This window comes from Cheilinus undulatus, linkage group 3 (genome assembly GCF_018320785.1).
Source record: "Cheilinus undulatus linkage group 3, ASM1832078v1, whole genome shotgun sequence".
Taxonomy (NCBI): domain Eukaryota; kingdom Metazoa; phylum Chordata; class Actinopteri; order Labriformes; family Labridae; genus Cheilinus; species Cheilinus undulatus.
The window spans coordinates 54,136,293-54,157,447 of record NC_054867.1 but is presented as its reverse complement, the minus strand read 5'-3'; the positions used below and the strand labels follow the sequence as shown (position 1 = coordinate 54,157,447).

The 21,155-nt window shown below is 38.1% G+C and overlaps 2 protein-coding genes across 2 annotated transcripts; both read right to left on the bottom strand.

Annotated features, from left to right (window-relative positions):
- Positions 1-1,038: 1,038 nt before the first annotated feature.
- LOC121504815 (membrane-spanning 4-domains subfamily A member 12-like) lies at positions 1,039-10,615 on the bottom strand. Its single transcript, XM_041779884.1, has 7 exons — positions 10,209-10,615; positions 6,328-6,438; positions 5,535-5,591; positions 3,177-3,293; positions 2,343-2,456; positions 1,612-1,692; positions 1,039-1,495 (listed from the first exon to the last, which is right to left on the bottom strand). The coding sequence occupies exons 1-7, from the start codon at positions 10,350-10,352 to the stop codon at positions 1,415-1,417; spliced, it is 705 nt and encodes a 234-aa protein (XP_041635818.1). The 5' UTR covers positions 10,353-10,615; the 3' UTR covers positions 1,039-1,414.
- Positions 10,616-11,488: 873 nt separating this feature from the next.
- Positions 11,489-16,827, bottom strand: LOC121504797 (membrane-spanning 4-domains subfamily A member 12-like). Its single transcript, XM_041779860.1, has 7 exons — positions 16,347-16,827; positions 15,211-15,321; positions 14,242-14,298; positions 13,820-13,936; positions 12,327-12,443; positions 12,107-12,187; positions 11,489-11,983 (listed from the first exon to the last, which is right to left on the bottom strand). The coding sequence occupies exons 1-7, from the start codon at positions 16,488-16,490 to the stop codon at positions 11,903-11,905; spliced, it is 708 nt and encodes a 235-aa protein (XP_041635794.1). The 5' UTR covers positions 16,491-16,827; the 3' UTR covers positions 11,489-11,902.
- Positions 16,828-21,155: the final 4,328 nt, after the last annotated feature.

Sequence of the window (21,155 nt, the reverse complement as noted above, 5' to 3'; positions counted from 1 at the left end):
GACCAATCAGCAGTGCCCCAGAGCTTCTTGAACTTCCCTCTTTCCCTGGACAGCATGAAATAGGGATTCCTCCTCCTACCTCCTCACAGAAAGTGCAATAAAATCAAAACTTAAGACGATAAGTTGATGAAACTCACACATCATATGCTTGAATAGTTGTGCTAAGATTGTAGATAGGTGTGTTTTTTTTAGGATTAGTAATAGTAGTCAAAATTTCAGTGTGAAAAATGAAGTGACCATATTTGATCATACGCCTGGTTCAGGTAAAAGATGAATGTCTATTTCTAGACATACGCCTGATGCAGGTAGGAAGTCACACTTAGTATTTTTCTACAAATCATGCATGATAATGTAGGACAATAGTACTCGACAGTGGAATACATGTGGCCACAAGTCTGTATAACATTACACAGTGATGCAGTGAGACATTTATACCTGACTTTAGAAATAAATAGTGAAATATGTGTGATTTTGGTATGACTGTGGTGTGAATAAAATATGGTTTCTGTAAAATACTTTGAGTTTCATGAAAGGCTCCATATAAAATTCATTATTATTATTATCATTATCATCAACAGCAGACCAGCAGCCTGCAGTGTCTCCTTTTTGCTGGGTAACATCCTACAGTCGTTTGTTGTAGTTTTAGTCTCTGACAGTCTCCTGAGGAACCCCAGCCCATTCTTCTTTGGCCAATCTCTCCAGCTCCTCCAAATCTGGCATGGATCTTGGTCTTCATTGATCCTTCCACCTTGACAAGGTTTCCAGTTCCAGACTCACTGAAGCATCCCCACAGCATAACCCTCCCACCACCATGTTTCACTGTGGGGACGCTGTTCTCTGGGTGATACGCCTCTCCCTTCTTTCTCCAAACATCACCAACGTCTCTGTGGCCAAAGAGCTCTAGTTTAGTTTCATCTGACCAAAGGTCACGCCTCCAGTCTTCATAATCCTTCTCCAGGTTGTCCTTAGCAGAGTTTAGTCTAGCTTGGAGGGGTCTCTTCTCAGAAGTGGAGTTTTTCTTGGTTTGTAACCTCTCAGTCCATTCTTCTAGTTTTATTTATTTATTCATTTTTTAATTATTTGAAATGGGACAGTGTACATTAATCAACATTCAAACTAATGTAAATTCAGTCAGCCTCATCTGCAGTCCCTTTGCCAGATGTTATAAGTAAAACAAGTAATAATGATAATATGAACATTTACAGCATGATTCACAAAAACTATAATTACGTCACAATAGCAATGGTACAGTTAATGTTAGCATGGTTAGCCACAGCATCAGTGTTGACATTGTTGGTTCTCAGTCGACCATTTCTTAACATTATGTTTAAATGAAGACAGGATGGTAACTCTCTATGGCTGTGTTCATTGCATGTTGTTATCATGTGGTTTTATTTTAAAGCAGGTCTTTTCTTCAGCCCATGTAGGCCGGAGGTTCATAGAGCCCAGAGAGGACCTGGTCCTGGTTCTCTGTGGGTTTTGGGAAGCTGGGAATCTGTAAAACCACAAATACAAATAGAAGAATATGTTAATGATGATTTAACTAGAGTCAGAACCACAGAGACTGATCATGTGACCATTTTTGGTCCATTATTTTAATAATGGGGCTACCTGCTGTGGAGGTCCAGCCATGGTGGCAGGTCCAGTATGTGGTGGAGCCTGGGCAGGCGTGAAGTAGACGTAGGGATGTTGCTACACAACGACACACAACATCAACAAACATCAAACAACCACACACAGAACAACCATCAGTTTGTTTCCTGTTTGCTCACAGATTTCATTTTCAGTGTTTTCATGAATAACTAGATCAAAATTGCAATTTCAGCTGAAATTGCATGGGGATGCTGAGAGCTGAATTGTGGAAGAACTGCTGAAAATATCCAACAGCAGAAAACTCCCTGAAAATAGCACAGAAATAGCATAAAATAGCATAAAAATAGCTGAAAATTGAATTCAATAGCTCAAAAAAGGATAAAAATAGCTGAAAGTAGCCTAAAAAAGGATGAAAATAGCCTAAAAGTAGCTGAAAGTAGATATAAAATAGATGAAAATGTCTGTTTTTGGCCTGAAAGTAGCTGAAAATTGCGTTCAATGGCTGAAAAACCATAGAAATAGCTGAAAATAGCATGAAAATAGCTATATTTTAAGAGAAAGTCATAGCAGTTTTTTAAAGTTTAAACTGTGTCGATACGACAAAGCATGAAGGAGGAGATAGCCGGAGCGGAAGAAGAATAATAAACAACATGGCCGACAAGAATATCAGTAGTGTGGATGCTCAGCATCCGCACTGAGTATTCACAGTTACAGGTGGACCTACCAGGTACCTGTCAGTGTAAACTCACCTGGGTGATACAGTTACAGGTAGCTCTACAGGCAAAGACAGAGATGGTGAGGGAAACGGCAAACTCCAAGATATGGAACACCAACAGGACCCCTGAAAAACCCGAACTCAGAACCTGTAACAGACAACTTGGTTTGACTTGGCAGAATGCTCATAACCATAGGCTGAGCAATCATCCAGACATCCTCGTTGTATTTGACCCTTTCAATGAACAAACTTAACCCTAACATCCAGATACTTTACATCCGTTACATCAGGTTCTGACTCACTCCTCACCAGGGGGACTAATCCACTACAGACAGCAGAAAACCATGACCTCAGACTTGGAGATGCTGATCCTGATTCACCTGTAATCCACCTCATTACCTGATGGAGGTCTAGGAAAGATTTACCAAAACCAGTTTTTTTTCTTTTTATTTAGATAATCAAGAGGCTGACAACAAAGCTCTGCTGAACACCTAAATGAGACTGATTAAAATGATGACGATGACGAAGATGATGTTGAAGGTAATGATGATTATGCTGTTGAAGATGAAGATGGTGTAAATGTTGATATGGTTGCAGCAGCTGTTGATCTTGATGATAATTCTGGATCTTCTTGTCCTCCTCTGGTCCTCTTCCCTGCTCTCTGTCTGACTTTTCTGTTTTTTCACTGATGTTATTCCTCCTTCAGTTTTCTTTGTGTTGTTGTTTTGTGTTACTTTTTGGCCAGAGGTGTGTGTGAAATTTAGAGGAACCATGCAGAGATGATAGCTGTTTTTCATTTATGTCTGTTTTTAAGTATTTCAACTTTGATTATCTTGCAGATGTTATAAATATCATTTAAAGAAATTACCGTACAGTCATAAGTCTGACAGCGATCCAGCACTCCTATAACATCAAAACTGTACAGGACGATGGCGATAACTGCTGCTACCGAGGAAACCACATTAAAACCCAAAGCAGTGTTGACCTGGGAGAGAAGAGACACATGAGAGGAAAGACAGAGCCAGACAGGTACAACAATTATATCTATATTAGAGGTCACAGACGGCTAAATGAATGTCAGACAGCACAGGACAGGATGAGAATATCTACTGTAAATCCTCAAATAAAGATCAGGAATTATTCTTGGCCAGGCCCCTTTTAATGACCTGTGTTAAGCGCATCATGAGCATATAAAAGTCAATATTTACATTGTGGCCGGCTGGAATTTGACTGAAATGCTGTGGGTTTTTTTAGAAACAGGAACATATATCTGAGGAATATGTTCAAGGGGAACACAAAAGCGTGGCGCAACATGTGCCTCACTTCACTTCACAGTCACCCCGCTCTCCTAAACTATAACAGCATGTCAAATCAGCTGCACAAAACGCCAGCAAACATCACGTAGCTCAACACAGGGCAGTAGCGTACCACATAATGTTGGACCATCAAGAAAACTCATCCGTGCTTCGAGTTATTTTACTTCACCACACCAGAGAGTCACAGAGAGAGAGAGAGAGGTGTGTGAGGACCCGCTCACCTCTAGGAGGCTTCAAACTCGAGTTGGACGGACTTGAGATTTCACAAAGTCCCGTAGTCTAAATGTTAAATTCGAGTATCAATTAGCTTAATAATTCCCCCCGTAGATACTGTGGTTCCCCTTGGTTGCTTAACGAGCCAATACGTGTCTGCATTAATGTAGCCGTCTGATATGACGCAGACAGACAGCAACGTATGGAGGGAGATGTTGAGAGAACCATTACAGTCAGGAGTACAACACAATGCACGCACTGTTACAGACTGAGAGAGTAAAGAAAAGATTAGGTAACAGGTTTACTTTTAACCATTTAACTTTATTGTGACCTTCTTATTAAGGTACTCCCACTCTGTGTTTGAGAGAACAGAAGGATTTCTTCATTTACTTTATAAACATCAGTTAGGATGTGATTATACGCGTGGATGTGTCTTAAAATATTGGCAATATTTGACTGTTACACTGGTTATAGTTATTTTATGTCAGGGTTATCAAAACTGTGGCTCATTGGCCAACTGTGGCCCTTTTTCAATAAATTCAAGGTCATTTCTATGTAATTACTGAACATTTTATTCATTTACCTAATCAAGACACTCTTTTTTATGGTAAAATTAGTGGGAAGGTTAAAAAACAGAACTAGAAAAGCACTCAGAGAGCGCAGACCTCCGCCATTAGCCCTATCTCCCAATAGAGAAGAATCCTTTCAAAAATTCCTGGATCTATCCCCACGTGCCCCCCACCACGGCAATCGCTGACTACTCCCTCCCCGGTGGGGTGGAAACACAGTGAGGCAAAGCATCGGCTTCGCTAAGGGTGCCGACAGATGCACCCATGGTCTCACTAGGCGACTGAAAGTCATGGCACAGGATGAATATTCCTCTACTCCTCCCAGCATTGTGAGTATTGTCGCTACAATTCACTGTCTTTCTCTCTGTTACGCTCCGACTCGTCTCCTTAGCCGGGCATGCGTCTTTCAAACTCTATAAACTCCAAAACTTTGAATAGAAACACACCCAAAAATGCTGCTAGGACTGAAGTTACTCATGTCCGCCATCTCCTGGTGCAAAGTGGTAACAGCACAGACCTCCGCCATTAGCCCTATCTCCCAATAGTAAAGAATCCTCAAAAAAAAATTCCTGGGTCGAGACGATGATCTGCATCTGTCCCAAAATCTAATCAGTTCTTCTGACATTTCCTGAAAATTTCATCAAAATCCGTCCACAACTTCTTGAGTTATGTTGCTGAAAAACTAACAAACTAACAAACCCACCCAATCACATAACCTCCTTGGTGGAGGTAATAATTATATATCCATATGTCCAGCTGCTGAAATTTTATTATCAGTTATGTTATTTGCTTTGGATGAAAATATGAGCTGTTAACGTTGTTCAGACAGAGTTTTTAAAATAAAGGCCTGGCTCTAAATAAAGAACCTCCTTCTTATAAAGGCCTGGTGCCCCCATCAATTTTGTAAATAAAGGTCCCGGTCTTTATTTGAGGATTTACGATGATTACGAAATTGACAGAGAGACATGCAAAAAACAGGTCAGAAATGGATGAAAAAAATGTGTTTATATAGGTGACATGAAATGAAGCATGCTGGGAAACCTACACTGATTCTCATGATTTTAACAATCACATGACAGCAACACACACAGGAAGTAACAGGATTCTGGACAACAGGAAGTCACTCACCAGACAGCGACTGAGAGATTTCCCAGCAGCCACTGTGAGCGCACCAGAGGTGATGTACTGAGAACGAGACACAAAACAACATTGAATAAACGATGAACTTTAACACAGAATTAGTTTGACTGTTGAAAAGATGATTATTTAGACAGAATATTCCTCTGAAATATATGAATGTCAGATATGTCAGAATGTAAACAAACCTCATTTTAGTTTGATAGATAGATGTTTATTCAGATAAATACTCTCAAACACTTTATTGAACATTTAAATGAGCTGAAATCAATACCAAAATTTATTTACTGCTCCTAAATTTATGGAACATCTAAAAAATCTTTTAAAAAATTAAAGAAATAAAAATGGCAAATAATTAAAATCTCTGTACCTTCTCAATATTTATGAAAAATCTTTTAACCTTTTTTATGTCAAAAATTAATAATAAAAAACTTAAACTTAATTTTTTTTTGTTTTGTAAAATGTGTAATTTGTGGCATTTTTTTAATCAATAAAAATTTCTTTTAGTATTTTTTTACAATTTAAAAAAATGTTTTTTTTTCTGCAACATTTTGAAATATCAGTTTACTTCATTTATCACATTCTCAGAGAATATCATCTGTAATGTCATAGAGCTTTTAGTAAATAACATGTTTAAATAATGATATTTGTAGTTAACGATATTTTTATGAGGTTTCTATATTCAAACAAATTTACAAGACAAATATTTAGTCATGTTATATTGATTTATTTTGTCAAATACTATGACTTTATCATTAGTCAAGAAAAAATAATAAATACTCACAAAGCCAACACCCCACACAAAGAAACCGCTGAACGCTCCTAGAGTGTCCTCTTGGATTATCATGACGATACCAGACAAGAGGACCAAGACACCAATCATGATCTGAACCGTCTGCAGACACCACAGAAGAAGAAGAAATAAACAATTAATGCTGTTGTTCAAATGTGTACCTCAAATGCTGGAAGTTATTATCAATGCACTGAATTCTCAATCATGTAAACTAAATATTGTATACTCTGTCATGTAAACTTTATACTGTATACTCTATCATGTAAACTAAATACTGTATACTCTATCATGTAAACTAAATACTGTATACTCTATCATGTAAACTAAATACTGTATACTCTATCATGTAAACTAAATACTGTATACTCTGTCATGTAAACTAAATACTGTATACTCTATCATGTAAACTAAATACTGTATACTCTATCATGTAAACTAAATACTGTATACTCTATCATGTAAACTAAATACTGTATACTCTATCATGTAAACTAAATACTGTATACTCTGTCATGTAAACTAAATACTGTATACTCTATCATGTAAACTAAATACTGTATACTCTATCATGTAAACTAAATACTGTATACTCTGTCATGTAAACTAAATACTGTATACTCTATCATGTAAACTAAATACTGTATACTCTATCATGTAAACTAAATACTGTATACTCTATCATGTAAACTAAATACTGTATACTCTATCATGTAAACTAAATACTGTATACTGTCATGTAAACTAAATACTGTATACTCTATCATGTAAACTAAATACTGTATACTCTATCATGTAAACTAAATACTGTATACTCTATCATGTAAACTAAATACTGTATACTCTGTCATGTAAACTAAATACTGTATACTCTATCATGTAAACTAAATACTGTATACTCTATCATGTAAACTAAATACTGTATACTCTATTATGTAAACTAAATACTGTATACTCTATCATGTAAACTAAATACTGTATACTCTGTCATGTAAACTAAATACTGTATACTCTATCATGTAAACTAAATACTGTATACTCTATTATGTAAACTAAATACTGTATACTCTATCATGTAAACTAAATACTGTATACTCTATCATGTAAACTAAATACTGTATACTCTATCATGTAAACTAAATACTGTATACTCTATCATGTAAACTAAATACTGTATACTCTATCATGTAAACTAAATACTGTATACTCTATCATGTAAACTAAATACTGTATACTCTGTCATGTAAACTAAATACTGTATACTCTATCATGTAAACTAAATACTGTATACTCTATCATGTAAACTAAATACTGTATACTCTATCATGTAAACTAAATACTGTATACTCTATCATGTAAACTAAATACTGTATACTCTATCATGTAAACTAAATACTGTATACTCTGTCATGTAAACTAAATACTGTATACTCTGTCATGTAAACTAAATACTGTATACTCTGTCATGTAAACTAAATACTGTCTACTCTGTCATGTAAACTAAATACTGTCTACTCTATCATGTAAACTAAATACTGTATACTCTATCATGTAAACTAAATACTGTATACTCTGTCATGTAAACTTTATACTGTATACTCTATCATGTAAACTAAATACTGTATACTCTGTCATGTAAACTAAATACTGTATACTCTGTCATGTAAACTAAATACTGTATACTCTGTCATGTAAACTAAATACTGTATACTCTATCATGGAAACTAAATACTGTATACTCTATCATGTAAACTAAATACTGTATACTCTGTCATGTAAACTAAATACTGTATACTCTGTCATGTAAACTAAATACTGTATACTCTATCATGGAAACTAAATACTGTATACTCTATCATGTAAACTAAATACTGTATACTCTATCATGTAAACTAAATACTGTATACTCTATCATGTAAACTAAATACTGTATACTCTATCATGTAAACTAAATACTGTATACTCTATCATGTAAACTAAATACTGTATACTCTGTCATGTAAACTAAATACTGTATACTCTGTCATGTAAACTAAATCCTGTATACTCTATCATGTAAACTAAATACTGTATACTCTGTCATGTAAACTTTATACTGTCTACTCTCTTATATAAACTAAATACTGTATACTCTGTCATGTAAACTTTATACTGTCTACTCTCTTATATAAACTAAATACTGTATACACTATCATTTAAACTAAATTCTGTATACTCTGTCATATAACATAGACAAGCATAATTAGCTAACTTAATGAGCTTTATATCAGTATAGAGAGACGATCACATTTACCTAGAGAAAACCTTTAATAATTTCAAAACTTTAATGCCATTAGTGAACAAATTTCCCTACTTTTTGGGGCAATTAGAGTAGTCATATAAAATAAAGTGATGGCCAGTACAGTGCTGAACAACGACCAGAATTTATGATTGGAGAACCCTAATAGAACTTTTAATATGCTCTTCCTGCTCCAATCAGCTGATATGACTCTAGTTATAAACATATCCATTATTGTGATCGTCTACTGTAGACTCTGATCATTTCATTTTTAATGTCTCTGAGACTTTCAAAGACTCTGTAAAGTGAAAAAACCTGTATTTTGGTTTGTTGTATGACCACTAACTGTGTTTTAAACCCTCAGGTCAAATTTCAGTGAAACAAAACATCTCTAAGTTTATAAAATTAAGCTTCAAAATCATGAAAAATGAGGCAGTAAAATCTGCTCAGGATGGTGTGGGCGTGTCTGTTGAATGAGCTGAAGCCACGCCCACTCAAGAGAAATATTTTCTGGCTCAAATCTCTGCTCTGATGCTTTCAGTGATCCATAGACCACTGTGGCTGATAGATTTGGTAAATTTACCTCACAATGAACAAAAAATCAGCATTTAACTGACTGTTAACTTTGAATAAAGGCAGTGACATCAGCTAACAACAGACTGGACTGAGATGAACTGCTCTGTGATTGTAGATTGGAGTGTTAGAGGGGCGGAGTCATTCCCCACTGTGGGCTTGTGACATCACCAGCCCACATATTAGCCCCGCCCACATAAAAAAACCAAGCCAGGAAAGAGATGAAAAACTTTCAAACAGTCTAAATCCAGAATTCAGTCACATGTACGGTGCTTAACAAATTTATTATACCACCACCCAAAGTAAGGTTTATGCCACAGCTGCCCTAAATTAACAGCATTGGGAATTACCAACATCATTTTTGATGTTTCTGCAATGGTTCATACACCAATATGTAGAAGCTCTTTAACCCAAATGATATTTTTAATGCTAAAATAGAATTATTATTGTTTTCCATGAATTTTCAAATTTACTGATTTACAAAAAAACTGAAAAAATAGTAAAGCAAATTAATATTTATTGATTAATATGTCAAATTATAGTTATTTACTTGCATTTCTGAACAGAAAAATGAGTTTTAGTGGTTGAATGTTATGCTTGATTCATTTCTGATTTCTCAGAGAAGCCCAGTGAGCCGGCTCAAATTTGGGTGAATTCAGTTTGAAATTCCTCATTCCTGTTCAAACGGGTAGAACATGGAGAGCTGACTGAAAATGAAAGAGTCCGCATTAAAGCACTTCATGATGCTGGATGGTCTCAGAGACAAATATGACAGGTGGTCTGATACATTTGTGAAGCACTGTAGATCTCAGTGTGTTCACGTGTTTGCAGCAACCAGATCCCAACATATCTAGAGTGTTCAGACATAAACTCTGGATTTCACTTTACAGGGTCTTCAGCATCTAACAGGACCCCCCCCCCCAAAAAAAAAAAAAAAATACAAGGAAACACCTGAATATCAGTTTCACACAAAAAAAAACACACACACAAAAAACCCCCACTTTTGAACAATAAAATAACTCACCCCGACAGCCAGCGGGTATGCCTGGATGAACCTCTGCGTCCACGGACCCACCTGCTGAACGTCCTGGGGTTGGGGTTGATTAGATGGTAACACCTGGGTGACCACCACCAGGCCACCTGATGTAGTTGTAACTGCCGATGACATCGTCCAGGTGAGATCGTTGGTGACTGAGGCTCTCTGTCTCTCAGCTATGGTCCCTATCTGTATCACTGACGTCTACTCTACTTCCAGTAATGCAGCACTCAATCCAGCAGCCTTGGGCTGAATACCAACATTAGACGCGTCAGTTAACAGCAGCTCTCCTCTATGAACCTTTGCTCTTGGTAAATGTGTTAGGAAATGAGTTTAGAGATTTACACAAGACACTAGGCTTCAGATAGTCCCACAATCTTGTACACAATCCTTAGAAATAATCCTAACCCTCTGTGGCTGGAGAGTAAAAACAACTCTGTCCCAAACAAAAATCCACAGTTGGAAAGAATGCTTATCCACCCCAAGATGGCAGTCCTTGTTGTAGCCAGAAATATGACATTAAAGGATGAGTCGGGAGTCAGAACGAGTTGAATGCAGCCTTGACGTACATTTATTTCAAGCAGGACAATGGTGCATGAGTGAGACCCTGAATCTCTCTAAACGTGCTTTCAAAGACCTCAGTCCATGTGTGCACGTAGTATGTGTCTATGTGCACCTACCTAAACACACACACACACATTTGCTCCAAACAAAAACATTTCTCGGAATATAACAAAACGCTTCCAAGTTTTATCTCTCCGAACGTTTCGCATTAATCATTGACTGGTCCAGTAAACATCTGTCGACCTAATGACGTTGTGGTAACCTTATCCCAGAACAGAGAGTCAAAGGCTGTATGAGGACAGACACCCACTATACAAGTGCAATAGTGTAATACACATATGCAAAACACAATATACCTACATCCTCAGGAGAATAATCCAACAGTGGTGATAAGAGTCCTTTTCCTGCAGCACTCTCCAAACTCAGTCCCAAAAGAAAGCGTCCCCACAGCATAACCCTCCCACCACCATGTTTCACTGTGGGGACGCTGTTCTCTGGGTGATACGCCTCTCCCTTCTTTCTCCAAACATCACCACCGTCTCTGTGGCCAAAGAGCTCTAGTTTAGGCTCATCTGACCAAAGGTCACGCTTCCAGTCTTCATAATCCTTCTCCAGGTTGTCCTTAGCAGAGTTTAGTCTAGCTTGGAGGGGTCTCTTCTGCAGAAGTTGAGTTTGTCTTGGTTTGTCACCTCTCAATCCATTGCTCTAGTGTTATTGTTTATTTTTTTAATTATTTGAAAAAGGACTGTGTACATTAATTAACATTCAAACAAGTCTATATTCACCCAAGTCAGCCTCGAGGCTAATTTTCATCTGCAGTCCCTTTGCCAGATGTTATAAGGCATCGTAGAATAAAATACAATATACAGCAGTAAAACAAGTAATAATGATAATATGAACATTTACAGCATGATTCACAAAAACTATAATTACGTCACAATAGCAATGGTACAGTTAATGTTAGCATGGTTAGCCACAGCATCAGTGTTGAAATTGTTGGTTCTCAGTCAACCATTTCTTAACATTATGTTTAAATGAATGACAGGATGGTGACTCTCTATGGCTGTGTTCATTGCACGTTGTCATCATGTGATTTTATTTTAAAGCAGGTCTTTTCTTCAGCCCATGTAGGCCGGAGGTTCATAGAGTCCAGAGAGGACCTGGTCCTGGTTCTCTGTGGGTTTTGGGAAGCTGGGAATCTGTAAAACCACAAATACAAATAGAAGAATATGTTAGTGATGATTTAACTACAGTCAGAACCACAGAGACTGATCATGTGACCATTTTGGTCCATTCCTATAATAATGGGGGGGGGGGGCTACCTGTTGTGGTGGTCCAGCCATGGTGGCAGGTCCAGTATGTGGTGGAGCCTGGGCAGGCATGTAGTAGACGTACGGATGTTGCTACACAACGACACACAACATCAACAAACATCGAACAACCACACACAGAACAACCATCAGGTTTCATTTTCAGTGTTTTTATGAATAAATATTCACAGCTACAGGTAGACCTACCAGGTACCTGTCAGTATGAACTCACCTGGTTGTCACAGCAGTTACAGGTAGCTCTACAGGCAAAGATAGAGACGGTCAGGGAAACGGCAAACTCCAAGACATGGAACACCAACAGGACCCCTGAAAAACTCGAACTCATAATCTGTAACGGAAAGACAGACACATCAATCAAATTAATCAGTCAGATTTCATTTGTAAAGCAGACCTAACACTGCTGACCACAAACCCAGACATAATTAAGACAGACCTAATAGTCCTGACTGTTTTTATTGTGGGCTCAGCGTTTCAAACATCTGCAGTATTTTCTTTTTAAAAAGCCCAGCATTTATTTTTGTATAAGAAGGGGAAAAGGCCAAACTTTTACATGAGGAGGTACAGGGAAAGTCCTGGTCCGTCCTGATTTCACTCATCAGTGTGAGAACTCAGGCTGTGCACAACTGTCAGACTCCAGTATGGCCACATGAATCTCCAGTTTTGGTCTCATAAACGTTTCAGTCGCACAGCGAACTCTGACATTAGACCAGCACTGTTACAGAGTGGTAGTCAGTCTGTGCAGAGGCAGGGGATAATACCAGTTAATTTTGTTGACTAAGACTACGGCTAAGAGTGTTCAACAACAGAATTATTTTTTAAAAATCCAGCATCTATTTGTGAATAATGATGCGTCAAAGGCCAAATTTTTACATGAGGCGGTACCCTAAGCTCCTAACCACAGACCCAGAATTGTTTTTTTCTTTTTTTATCCTTTATTTTAACAGGGAAATAAAACTACCACAGACCTAATAGTCCTGACCACAGACCCAGAGATTATTACCACAGACCTAATCCTCCTGACTACAACCCAGTGATCATGTCCATAGAAATAATGCTCCTCACTACAGACCCAGAGATAGTGAACATCGACCAAGTGCTTCTCACCATAGACCTAAAAATCATGACCATCAACCTAATGCTGATAACCACAGGCTGAGATCTCGACCATAGTCCCTGGGATTTTGATCTAAAACCTAAAGCTCCTGACTAAAGACTCAGATATCCTGACAAAACACCCAGAGATCTTGACCATAGATGTAACAGTTCTCACCATAGACTTAAATTTCCTGATCATCAGTGAGACATGTCACTGCTGATGCTAAACCAATCCTCCTGATAATCTCATGTTTTATTTTAGCCTTTCAGTGAACAAACTTAACCCTAACATCCAGATACTTTACCTCCTTCACATGAGGTTCTGACTCACTCCTCACCAGGGGGACTAATCCACTACAGACAGCAGAAAACCAGGACCTCAGACTTGGAGATGCTGAACCTGATTCACCTGTAATCCACCTCATTACCTGATGGAGGTCTAGGAAAGATTTAACAAAACCAGTTTTTTATGTTTAGATAATCAAGAGGCTGACAACAAAGCTCTGCTGAAAACCTACATGAGACTGATTAAGATGATGATGATTTTAGGTTTTTTTAGCTGTGATTATCTTGAGGATGTAATACATAAATATCATCTGAAGACATTACCATGCAGTCGTAACTAAAGCAGGGAGACATCACTTCTGCAGCATCAAAACTGTACAGGATGATGGCGGCGAATGCTGCTACCGAGGAAACCACGTTGAAACCCAAAGCAGTGTTGACCTGGGAGAGAAGAGACACATGAGAGGAAAGACAGAGCCAGACAGGTACAACAATAATATCTATATTAGAGGTCACAGACGGCTAAATGAAGGTCAGACAGCACAGGACAGGATGAGAATATCTGATTAAGAAATAGACAGAGAGACATGCCAGATACAGGCCAGAAATCAATGAAAGAAGTGTGTTCATATAGATGACATGAAATGAAGCTGGGAAACCTACACTGATTCTCATGATTTTAACAATCACATGACAGCAACACACACAGGAAGTAACAGGATTCTGGACAACAGGAAGTCACTCACCAGACAGCGACTGAGAGATTTCCCAGCAGCCACTGTGAGCGCACCGGAGGTGATGTACTGAGAACGAGACACAAAACAACATTGAATAAACGATGAACTTTAACACAGAATTAGTTTGATTGTCGAAAAGACGATTATTTAGACAGAATATTCCTCTGAAATATATGAATGTCAGATATGTCAGAATATAAACAAAGATCGTTTAAGTCTGATACAGAGATATTTATTCAGATAAATACTCTCAAACACTTTACTGAACATTTGAAAAAGCTGAACTCAATACCTGAATTATTTACTGCTCCTAAATTTATGGAACATTAAAAAAAGCAAAAAACAAACAACAACAACAAAAAAGACATAAAATGGCAATTGATTGAACTGTTTAATTCTTTAAAAAGAAATATCTCCTGCTCATTAAAAATAATATAACATAAAATTTAACATTTTTTATTTTAAATATTTAGCATCAAAAAGCTTACCTTAATTTTGGGGGGTGGGGGGTGTTGGTACATTTGTAATTTGTGGCATTTTTTAATCACTGATAATTCATCATTTTAGTATTTTTTACAATTTAATTATTATTTAATTAACATTTTTTAATTTAAATGTTGATAAACAAAAAGTTTAACCTAAACATATTTTGTTAAATCATGGCTCATTTGTGAACATTTTATTAAAGATGATTTATTGTTTTATTCTCTTAATTAAAAACTATTTAATTAAATGTTTTTTAGTTGCAACATTTTAAAATATCAGTTTTCTTTATTATCACATTCTCAAAGGATGTTGTTTGTAATTTAATAGAACTTTTAGTGAATGAAATATTTAATGAGTGATATTTTAAACAATATTTTGTGATGTTTTTTTATATAGAAACCACTTTACAAGACAAACAGTTAGTAATATTATATTGATTTATTTAAACAAATATTATGGCTTTATCATTAAGAAAAAACAATCAATACTCACAAAGCCGGCACCCCAAACAAAGAAACCGCTGACTATTCCAAAATTAAGCCCGGAAAACAGCGTGACGATACCGGTCAAGAGGACCAAGACGCCGATCATGATCTGAACTGTCTGCAGACACCACAGAAGAAGAAGAAATCAACAATTAATGCTGTTTTTGAAATGTGTACCTGATAGCACAGCTGAAAACAGAAATGTTGTAAGTTATAATCTATAGACTCTGTCACGTAAAAAAATAAATCTGAAAATAAATCTGTATTTAAGTTTCTTGTTTGACAGCTCACTGTTATGAACCCCCAGGTCAAATTTCAGTCAAATAAAACATCTCTAAGTTTATAAAATCAAACTTCAAAATCATGAAAATGAGGGAGGAAAATCTGCTCCAGGATGGTGTGGGCGTGTCTGTTGAATGAGCTGAAGCCACGCCCACTCAGGAGAAATACGATCCTCTCAAATTAAAAAAAAAAAAAAAAAAAAAAAAAATGCAACAATCTGATTGGAGAAGAGCTCTCAAGTTATTACCCCCCCCCCCCCCACCCCACCCCAATTCACCTTACATTGACCTCATGATCAGAGATGCTGCCTGACTCTGTGCCAGAGAAGAGACTACGTCTGTTTTCTGTCTCAAATCTCTGCTCTGATGCTTTCAGTGATCCATAGACCACTGTGGCTGATAGATTTGGTAAATTTACCTCACAATGAACAAAAAATCAGCATTTAACTGACTGTTAACTTTCAATAAAGGCAGAGACATCAGCTAACAACAGACTGGACTGAGATGAACTGCTCTGTGTTTTTAAATTGTAGCATTAGAAGGGCGGAGTCATTCCCCACTGTGGGCTTGTGACATCATGAGTCCACATATTGGCCCCGCCCACATTAAGCCCAGGAAAGAGGTGAAAAACATTGTTACAGTCTAAATCCAGAATTCAGTCACATGGAGATCTCAGTGTTTTCACATGTTTACAGCAACCAGATTCCAACAAATCTAGAGTGTTCAGAGAAAAACTTTGGATTTCACTTTAGAGGGTTTTTAACGTCTAACAGAAAAATTCAAACTGAAATAAACACAGTATAAGGAAACACCTGAATGTTAGTTTTCACAAATAAACAGTTTTAACACTAAAATAACTCACCCCGACAGCCAGTGGGTATGCCTGGATGAACCTGTGTGTCCTTGGACCCGCCTGCTGAACGTCCTGGGGTTGGGGTTGATTAGACGGTAACACCTGGGTGACCACCACCAGGCCACCTGATGTGGTTGTAACTGCTGATGACATCGTCCAGGTGAGATGGTTGGTGACTGAGGCTCTCTGTCTCTCAGCTATGGTCCCTATCTGTATCACTGATGTCTACTCTACTTTCAGTAATGCAGCACTCAATCCAGCAGCCTTGGGCTGAATACCAACATTAGACACATCAGTTAACAGCAGCTCTCCTCTATGAACCTTTGCTCTTGGTGAATGTGTTAGGAAATGAGTTTAGAGATTTATTCAAAAAATCCCAAGGGTCTGTTATATTTGTTGGCTAGAACAACCCATAGGAACCTTGGATGTAAATTACACTAAACTTGTAGGATCAGGGAACTTAAAGATAAAGTCAAATGTCCAGGCTGAGCACAAGGCTTCAGATAGTCCCACAATCTTGAACACAATCCTTAGAAATAATCCTAGCCCTCTGTGGCTGGAGAGTAAAAACAACTCTGTCCCACACAAAAATCCACAGTTGGAAAGAATGCTTATCCACCCCAAGATGACAGTCCTCAGGGAAATAATCCACCAGTGGTGAAAAGAGTCCTTTTCCTGCAGCACTCTCCAAACTCAGTCCCAAAAAAAAGCAGAACAGGAAAACCATAGAGAAGTGATGCTGCACTTCCCCTCGTAGTCTTGATCCTGCTCCAAAAGAGGCTGGGGTAGAAGAAAAAGGGTTTGCTCTGGTCCTCTGAAATGTTGACAACACTCGTGGTTGTTTTTTTGAGAATTATGTATTCCCTGGAAAAGTCTCTAAGCTGTAACCTCCCCTTTTTCCACTCCAGCATCCACCCTTGGCTCACAGTTGAGCGTGACTCATGTTAGGGCAGAACATCTGCTGTGGGCGTGTCCCATCCAGTGACGTGTGGTGAGGTTTGTGGAGAGTTATGTTTCATTTCCTGTATCAGCTCTGTTAACCCTTTACCTACTGACCCGGCACTGGCGCTGTTTTATATGTCCGGAGTATTTTTACCATAACTCCGTCAAAGTTTGTCCAATCAGAAAAATTCCAATGGCGTTGGAAAACTGAGAATTGTGGGCATGCGCACATATCTCGCTCATTAAGGTACTCACAACTATATGATGAGGGCATTCATAACAAAACACCAGCAGTTTCGCAAGACTGCTACACAGATTCTCAACACTGTAACTCCTCAAAAGTTTGCTCAATCTAAAACCTTCCAACGCTGACAGAGAGCTGAGAATCTGTGCTTTTATATGATGTGTGGTATATATTTTACAGTAATGTTGAACAGCACTGCAAAAACGGCAGCTTTGGCAGAAGACGAGTGAGAAAGGAGAGTGAAGGAAGAGAGTAAAGGGAGAGCGAGCGAGAGTGGTGTTTCGTTTTCAAAAATAATGTTAGATAGTGGTATTTGTGTGTGTCTGACATGTGCCATAACAATATGTTACTGAGAATGTTAAGAATACATTTTTCCACCCTTGTTTGAACTAATTTTTGCGTATGTGCAGTGCGGGGTGCTTCACAGCGTGGGACCCGAAGCAGCTCTACCTGGCTTGTCTTTTTACCTGTTTTTTAACGTTTTTTTAACTGGTTTTAAAACGTTTTTAAGCCGTCCTGTGTGTGTGTGGAGCTTTGTGTATGTCTCAGTATGTGGACTTTTGGCTCATTTGTACAGTTATTTGCACTTTTATGCCTCGTGACGCTGCCATGGGTGCTTCTTCGTCATGGAGCGGCTGGACACCATAGCGGCCCTGGGAGCCGAATCACTCTCAGCCGAGAGCTATTATTTTCTCTGCGGACCTCGGCCAATGGAGACGTCCCGGTGGGAATACCAGCCAAACTGTTCAGTCCATACAGCCCGGAAAAGGCGTCATCTCTCCGGAACACCCGAGGCAGAAGAGGACGGAGGGGAGGTATACGTCGGAGATTGAAGCGCCTGAGCCTAGACAACCGCCGCCGTCTTCCTCCGCTGCCTACGGTCCTGCTCTCCAACGTCCAGTCCATCAGGCACAAGGTGGACGAGCTGGAGACGTGGGCTAAACTCAAGCACGAAATCAAGGAAACCTGCCTTTTAGCGTTCACTGAAACTTGGCTCAGTGAAACGGACCGGGACGAGGACCTGTCAATAAGTGGGTTCAGTAGCCCATTTCGGCTGGACCGGTCCCCGGAGATTACGGGGAAGAGCCGAGGAAGAGGAGTGTGCTTTTACGTTAACCAGAGGTACTGTAGCATTGTTGTCCGGGAAAAGTTATGTACCCCGATATGCAAGTAAATAACTATAATTTGACATATTAATCAAGAAATATTAATGTGCTTTACTATTTTTTCAGTTTTTTGTGAATCAGTAAATTTGAAAATTCATGGATAACAATAATAATTATATTTTAGCATTAAAAATATCATTTGGGTTAAAGAGCTTCTACATATTGGTGTATTAACCATTGCAGAAACATCAAAAATGATTCTGGTAATTACCAATGCTGTTAATTTAGTGCAGCTGTGGCATAGACCTTACTTTGGTTAGGGCTAGGGTGGTCTGATAAATTTGTTAAGCACTGCATGTAAAAGTAGTTTGGCGTAAGGCACTCCTCCAACAAAAAGCTTTAATTGGTAATTGGTAATATTTCAACTTCAAAAAAATTGCCATTCAAAATATATCAAAAACAGATCACAACAAGTAAAATAAGAAATATCAGTGTTCGACTCAGAGCAGTACAAGATTTACAAATTTTAGATCATTACGACAAATTTGTTAGCCAAACTGCAGCCGAATGTATTCCCCAATGCCGGTTGGTGCGTTATGTACCATGTACCATGTACCTCGGAACCTTTTGCAAACACTGGTTTCTACTGGGACCAGTCAGAGTGAGACCTACAGAGGCTGGAAATTTGGAAAAACTGTCAAAAATAAGGTAAGTGGCGCTACAAAACATATGTACACACCTATCCTTCTTTTTTTCAGTTGCGTTTGTTTATTTGAATAAATACATTTTGTTATTTAATCTTGCTGTCTTGCTCTCCTGTTGTTGCTAATCTGCATCATACCTAAATTAATATTAATTTTGTGTGCTAGAGACAAATTAACAATCCCCATTTATTTTAGCATCAGTTTGAAGAAAAACACACTGATTTTTTTTATATGTTAGTAAATAAATTCAGGCGTGAAGGGGGTATGATTTCACAGTCAGGTAATATTATAATAATAAAAAGATTTCCTTAACCCCTTCAAGTCCACTCAAATTTGGGAAAACGCCTGTCCAGGACATACCCAAAATGAAATGATAACTGTTCTTGAACTCCTTGGTGTACATGCATGGGGTTGGTCACTTTTGAAAGATAAGATTCTAAAATTTTTCCAGAAGAATTTAGAATCACTGTAGGTGCTACTACAACTGATTTGTTGTAGTTTGAACATGAGAGGACAAATATTTCAATCCCTGTCTGGCTTTTTTCATCATAAACAGCTAAAAGAGACTTGTGTGTAATGGCTTAAATACAAGATGAGAGCGAAGTACTTACAAAACTTCATCAAAAAACATCAATATGAGTATTTTACAGCTGTTTTCCTAAGAGAATGCCCAGGCATTCCCAAGTGTGCCATTTGGAGACTCCAAATTGGCACATTTGGCACCATGGACACACAAATTGGTAAAACTGATTCACTATCAGTACCACTGTCAAAGAATCAGCAAAGAAAAAAGGGACATTTTGTGCATTTTCTCTTTTTGCTGCTAAAATTGTATAAAATAAGCAGTCAATACAAGTCTTTTGGTGGTTAAAAAAAAATATATATATATAGAATGTCACAGAAAACACAACAAACTATTAACATTACAGTATTTACAACTGATTTTACATCTGCATGCAATCTACAGTCCATGTGTATTGTGCCAGTCATTGTCCTTTTTGGCCACAAAACACAGTGGGATGTACATGACGCTATTATTTCATGTAATCTAATCCAAACCCCCACATGTGGTACATCATTGGAAAGGTAAGTCTATTGGCTAAACGACTAGTCAGTCGAAAAGAAGCTGCTTCACATTGGCTGAAAGTTTGGAGGGCGGGAGCCCGGGTTGGTCTTTTCTGAACTGCAGTCACTGGTTGGACATTAGAGCCTGTGGTTTGGATATACAAAGTCCGACTGGCTTGAATGAGCTGTCAATCGAATGGTCAGACCCCAGCGGCCATTTTGAGGAGAGATGTAAACAATCGGGGAGAGGAATATGCAGATATAACGAAAAAGGAGGAGGAAATTTACACTGAGTGAATGTCTTTTTGTAAATGCCACTATACTTTGTCATAATTTATGGCCCTTTCTTCTGAGTTTTGGACAAAATGCTGAGTGTCAGTGGATTTATGGATATCTTAGGAAGATTTGAGACTATTTTTGTGAGAATATTCTGATGCAGTGGAACAGGACAGGACTTCAAATGTGAGTAATGCCGTTTATTTTACTCTGTCTTTTTTGCTGCAGGTCTGACAAAATGACGGACTGTGTTTGCTGTCATGGTGTATCTGAGATTGGTTCATATGGCTGAAAACATGAGATTCTTGGCTTACAAACGGTGTATCACACTTGTGATATGCTACTGCTGCCACTGCTTCTCTGTAAAGATGGTGTTATGCAAATTATGTCGTCAACAGCCCAAATACGGGCCGGTGGACATTAACTGTAGAAATACTTGTAATCACGCTAGCTGTGCCAGCGGTTTTTGCTGCTGCACTCT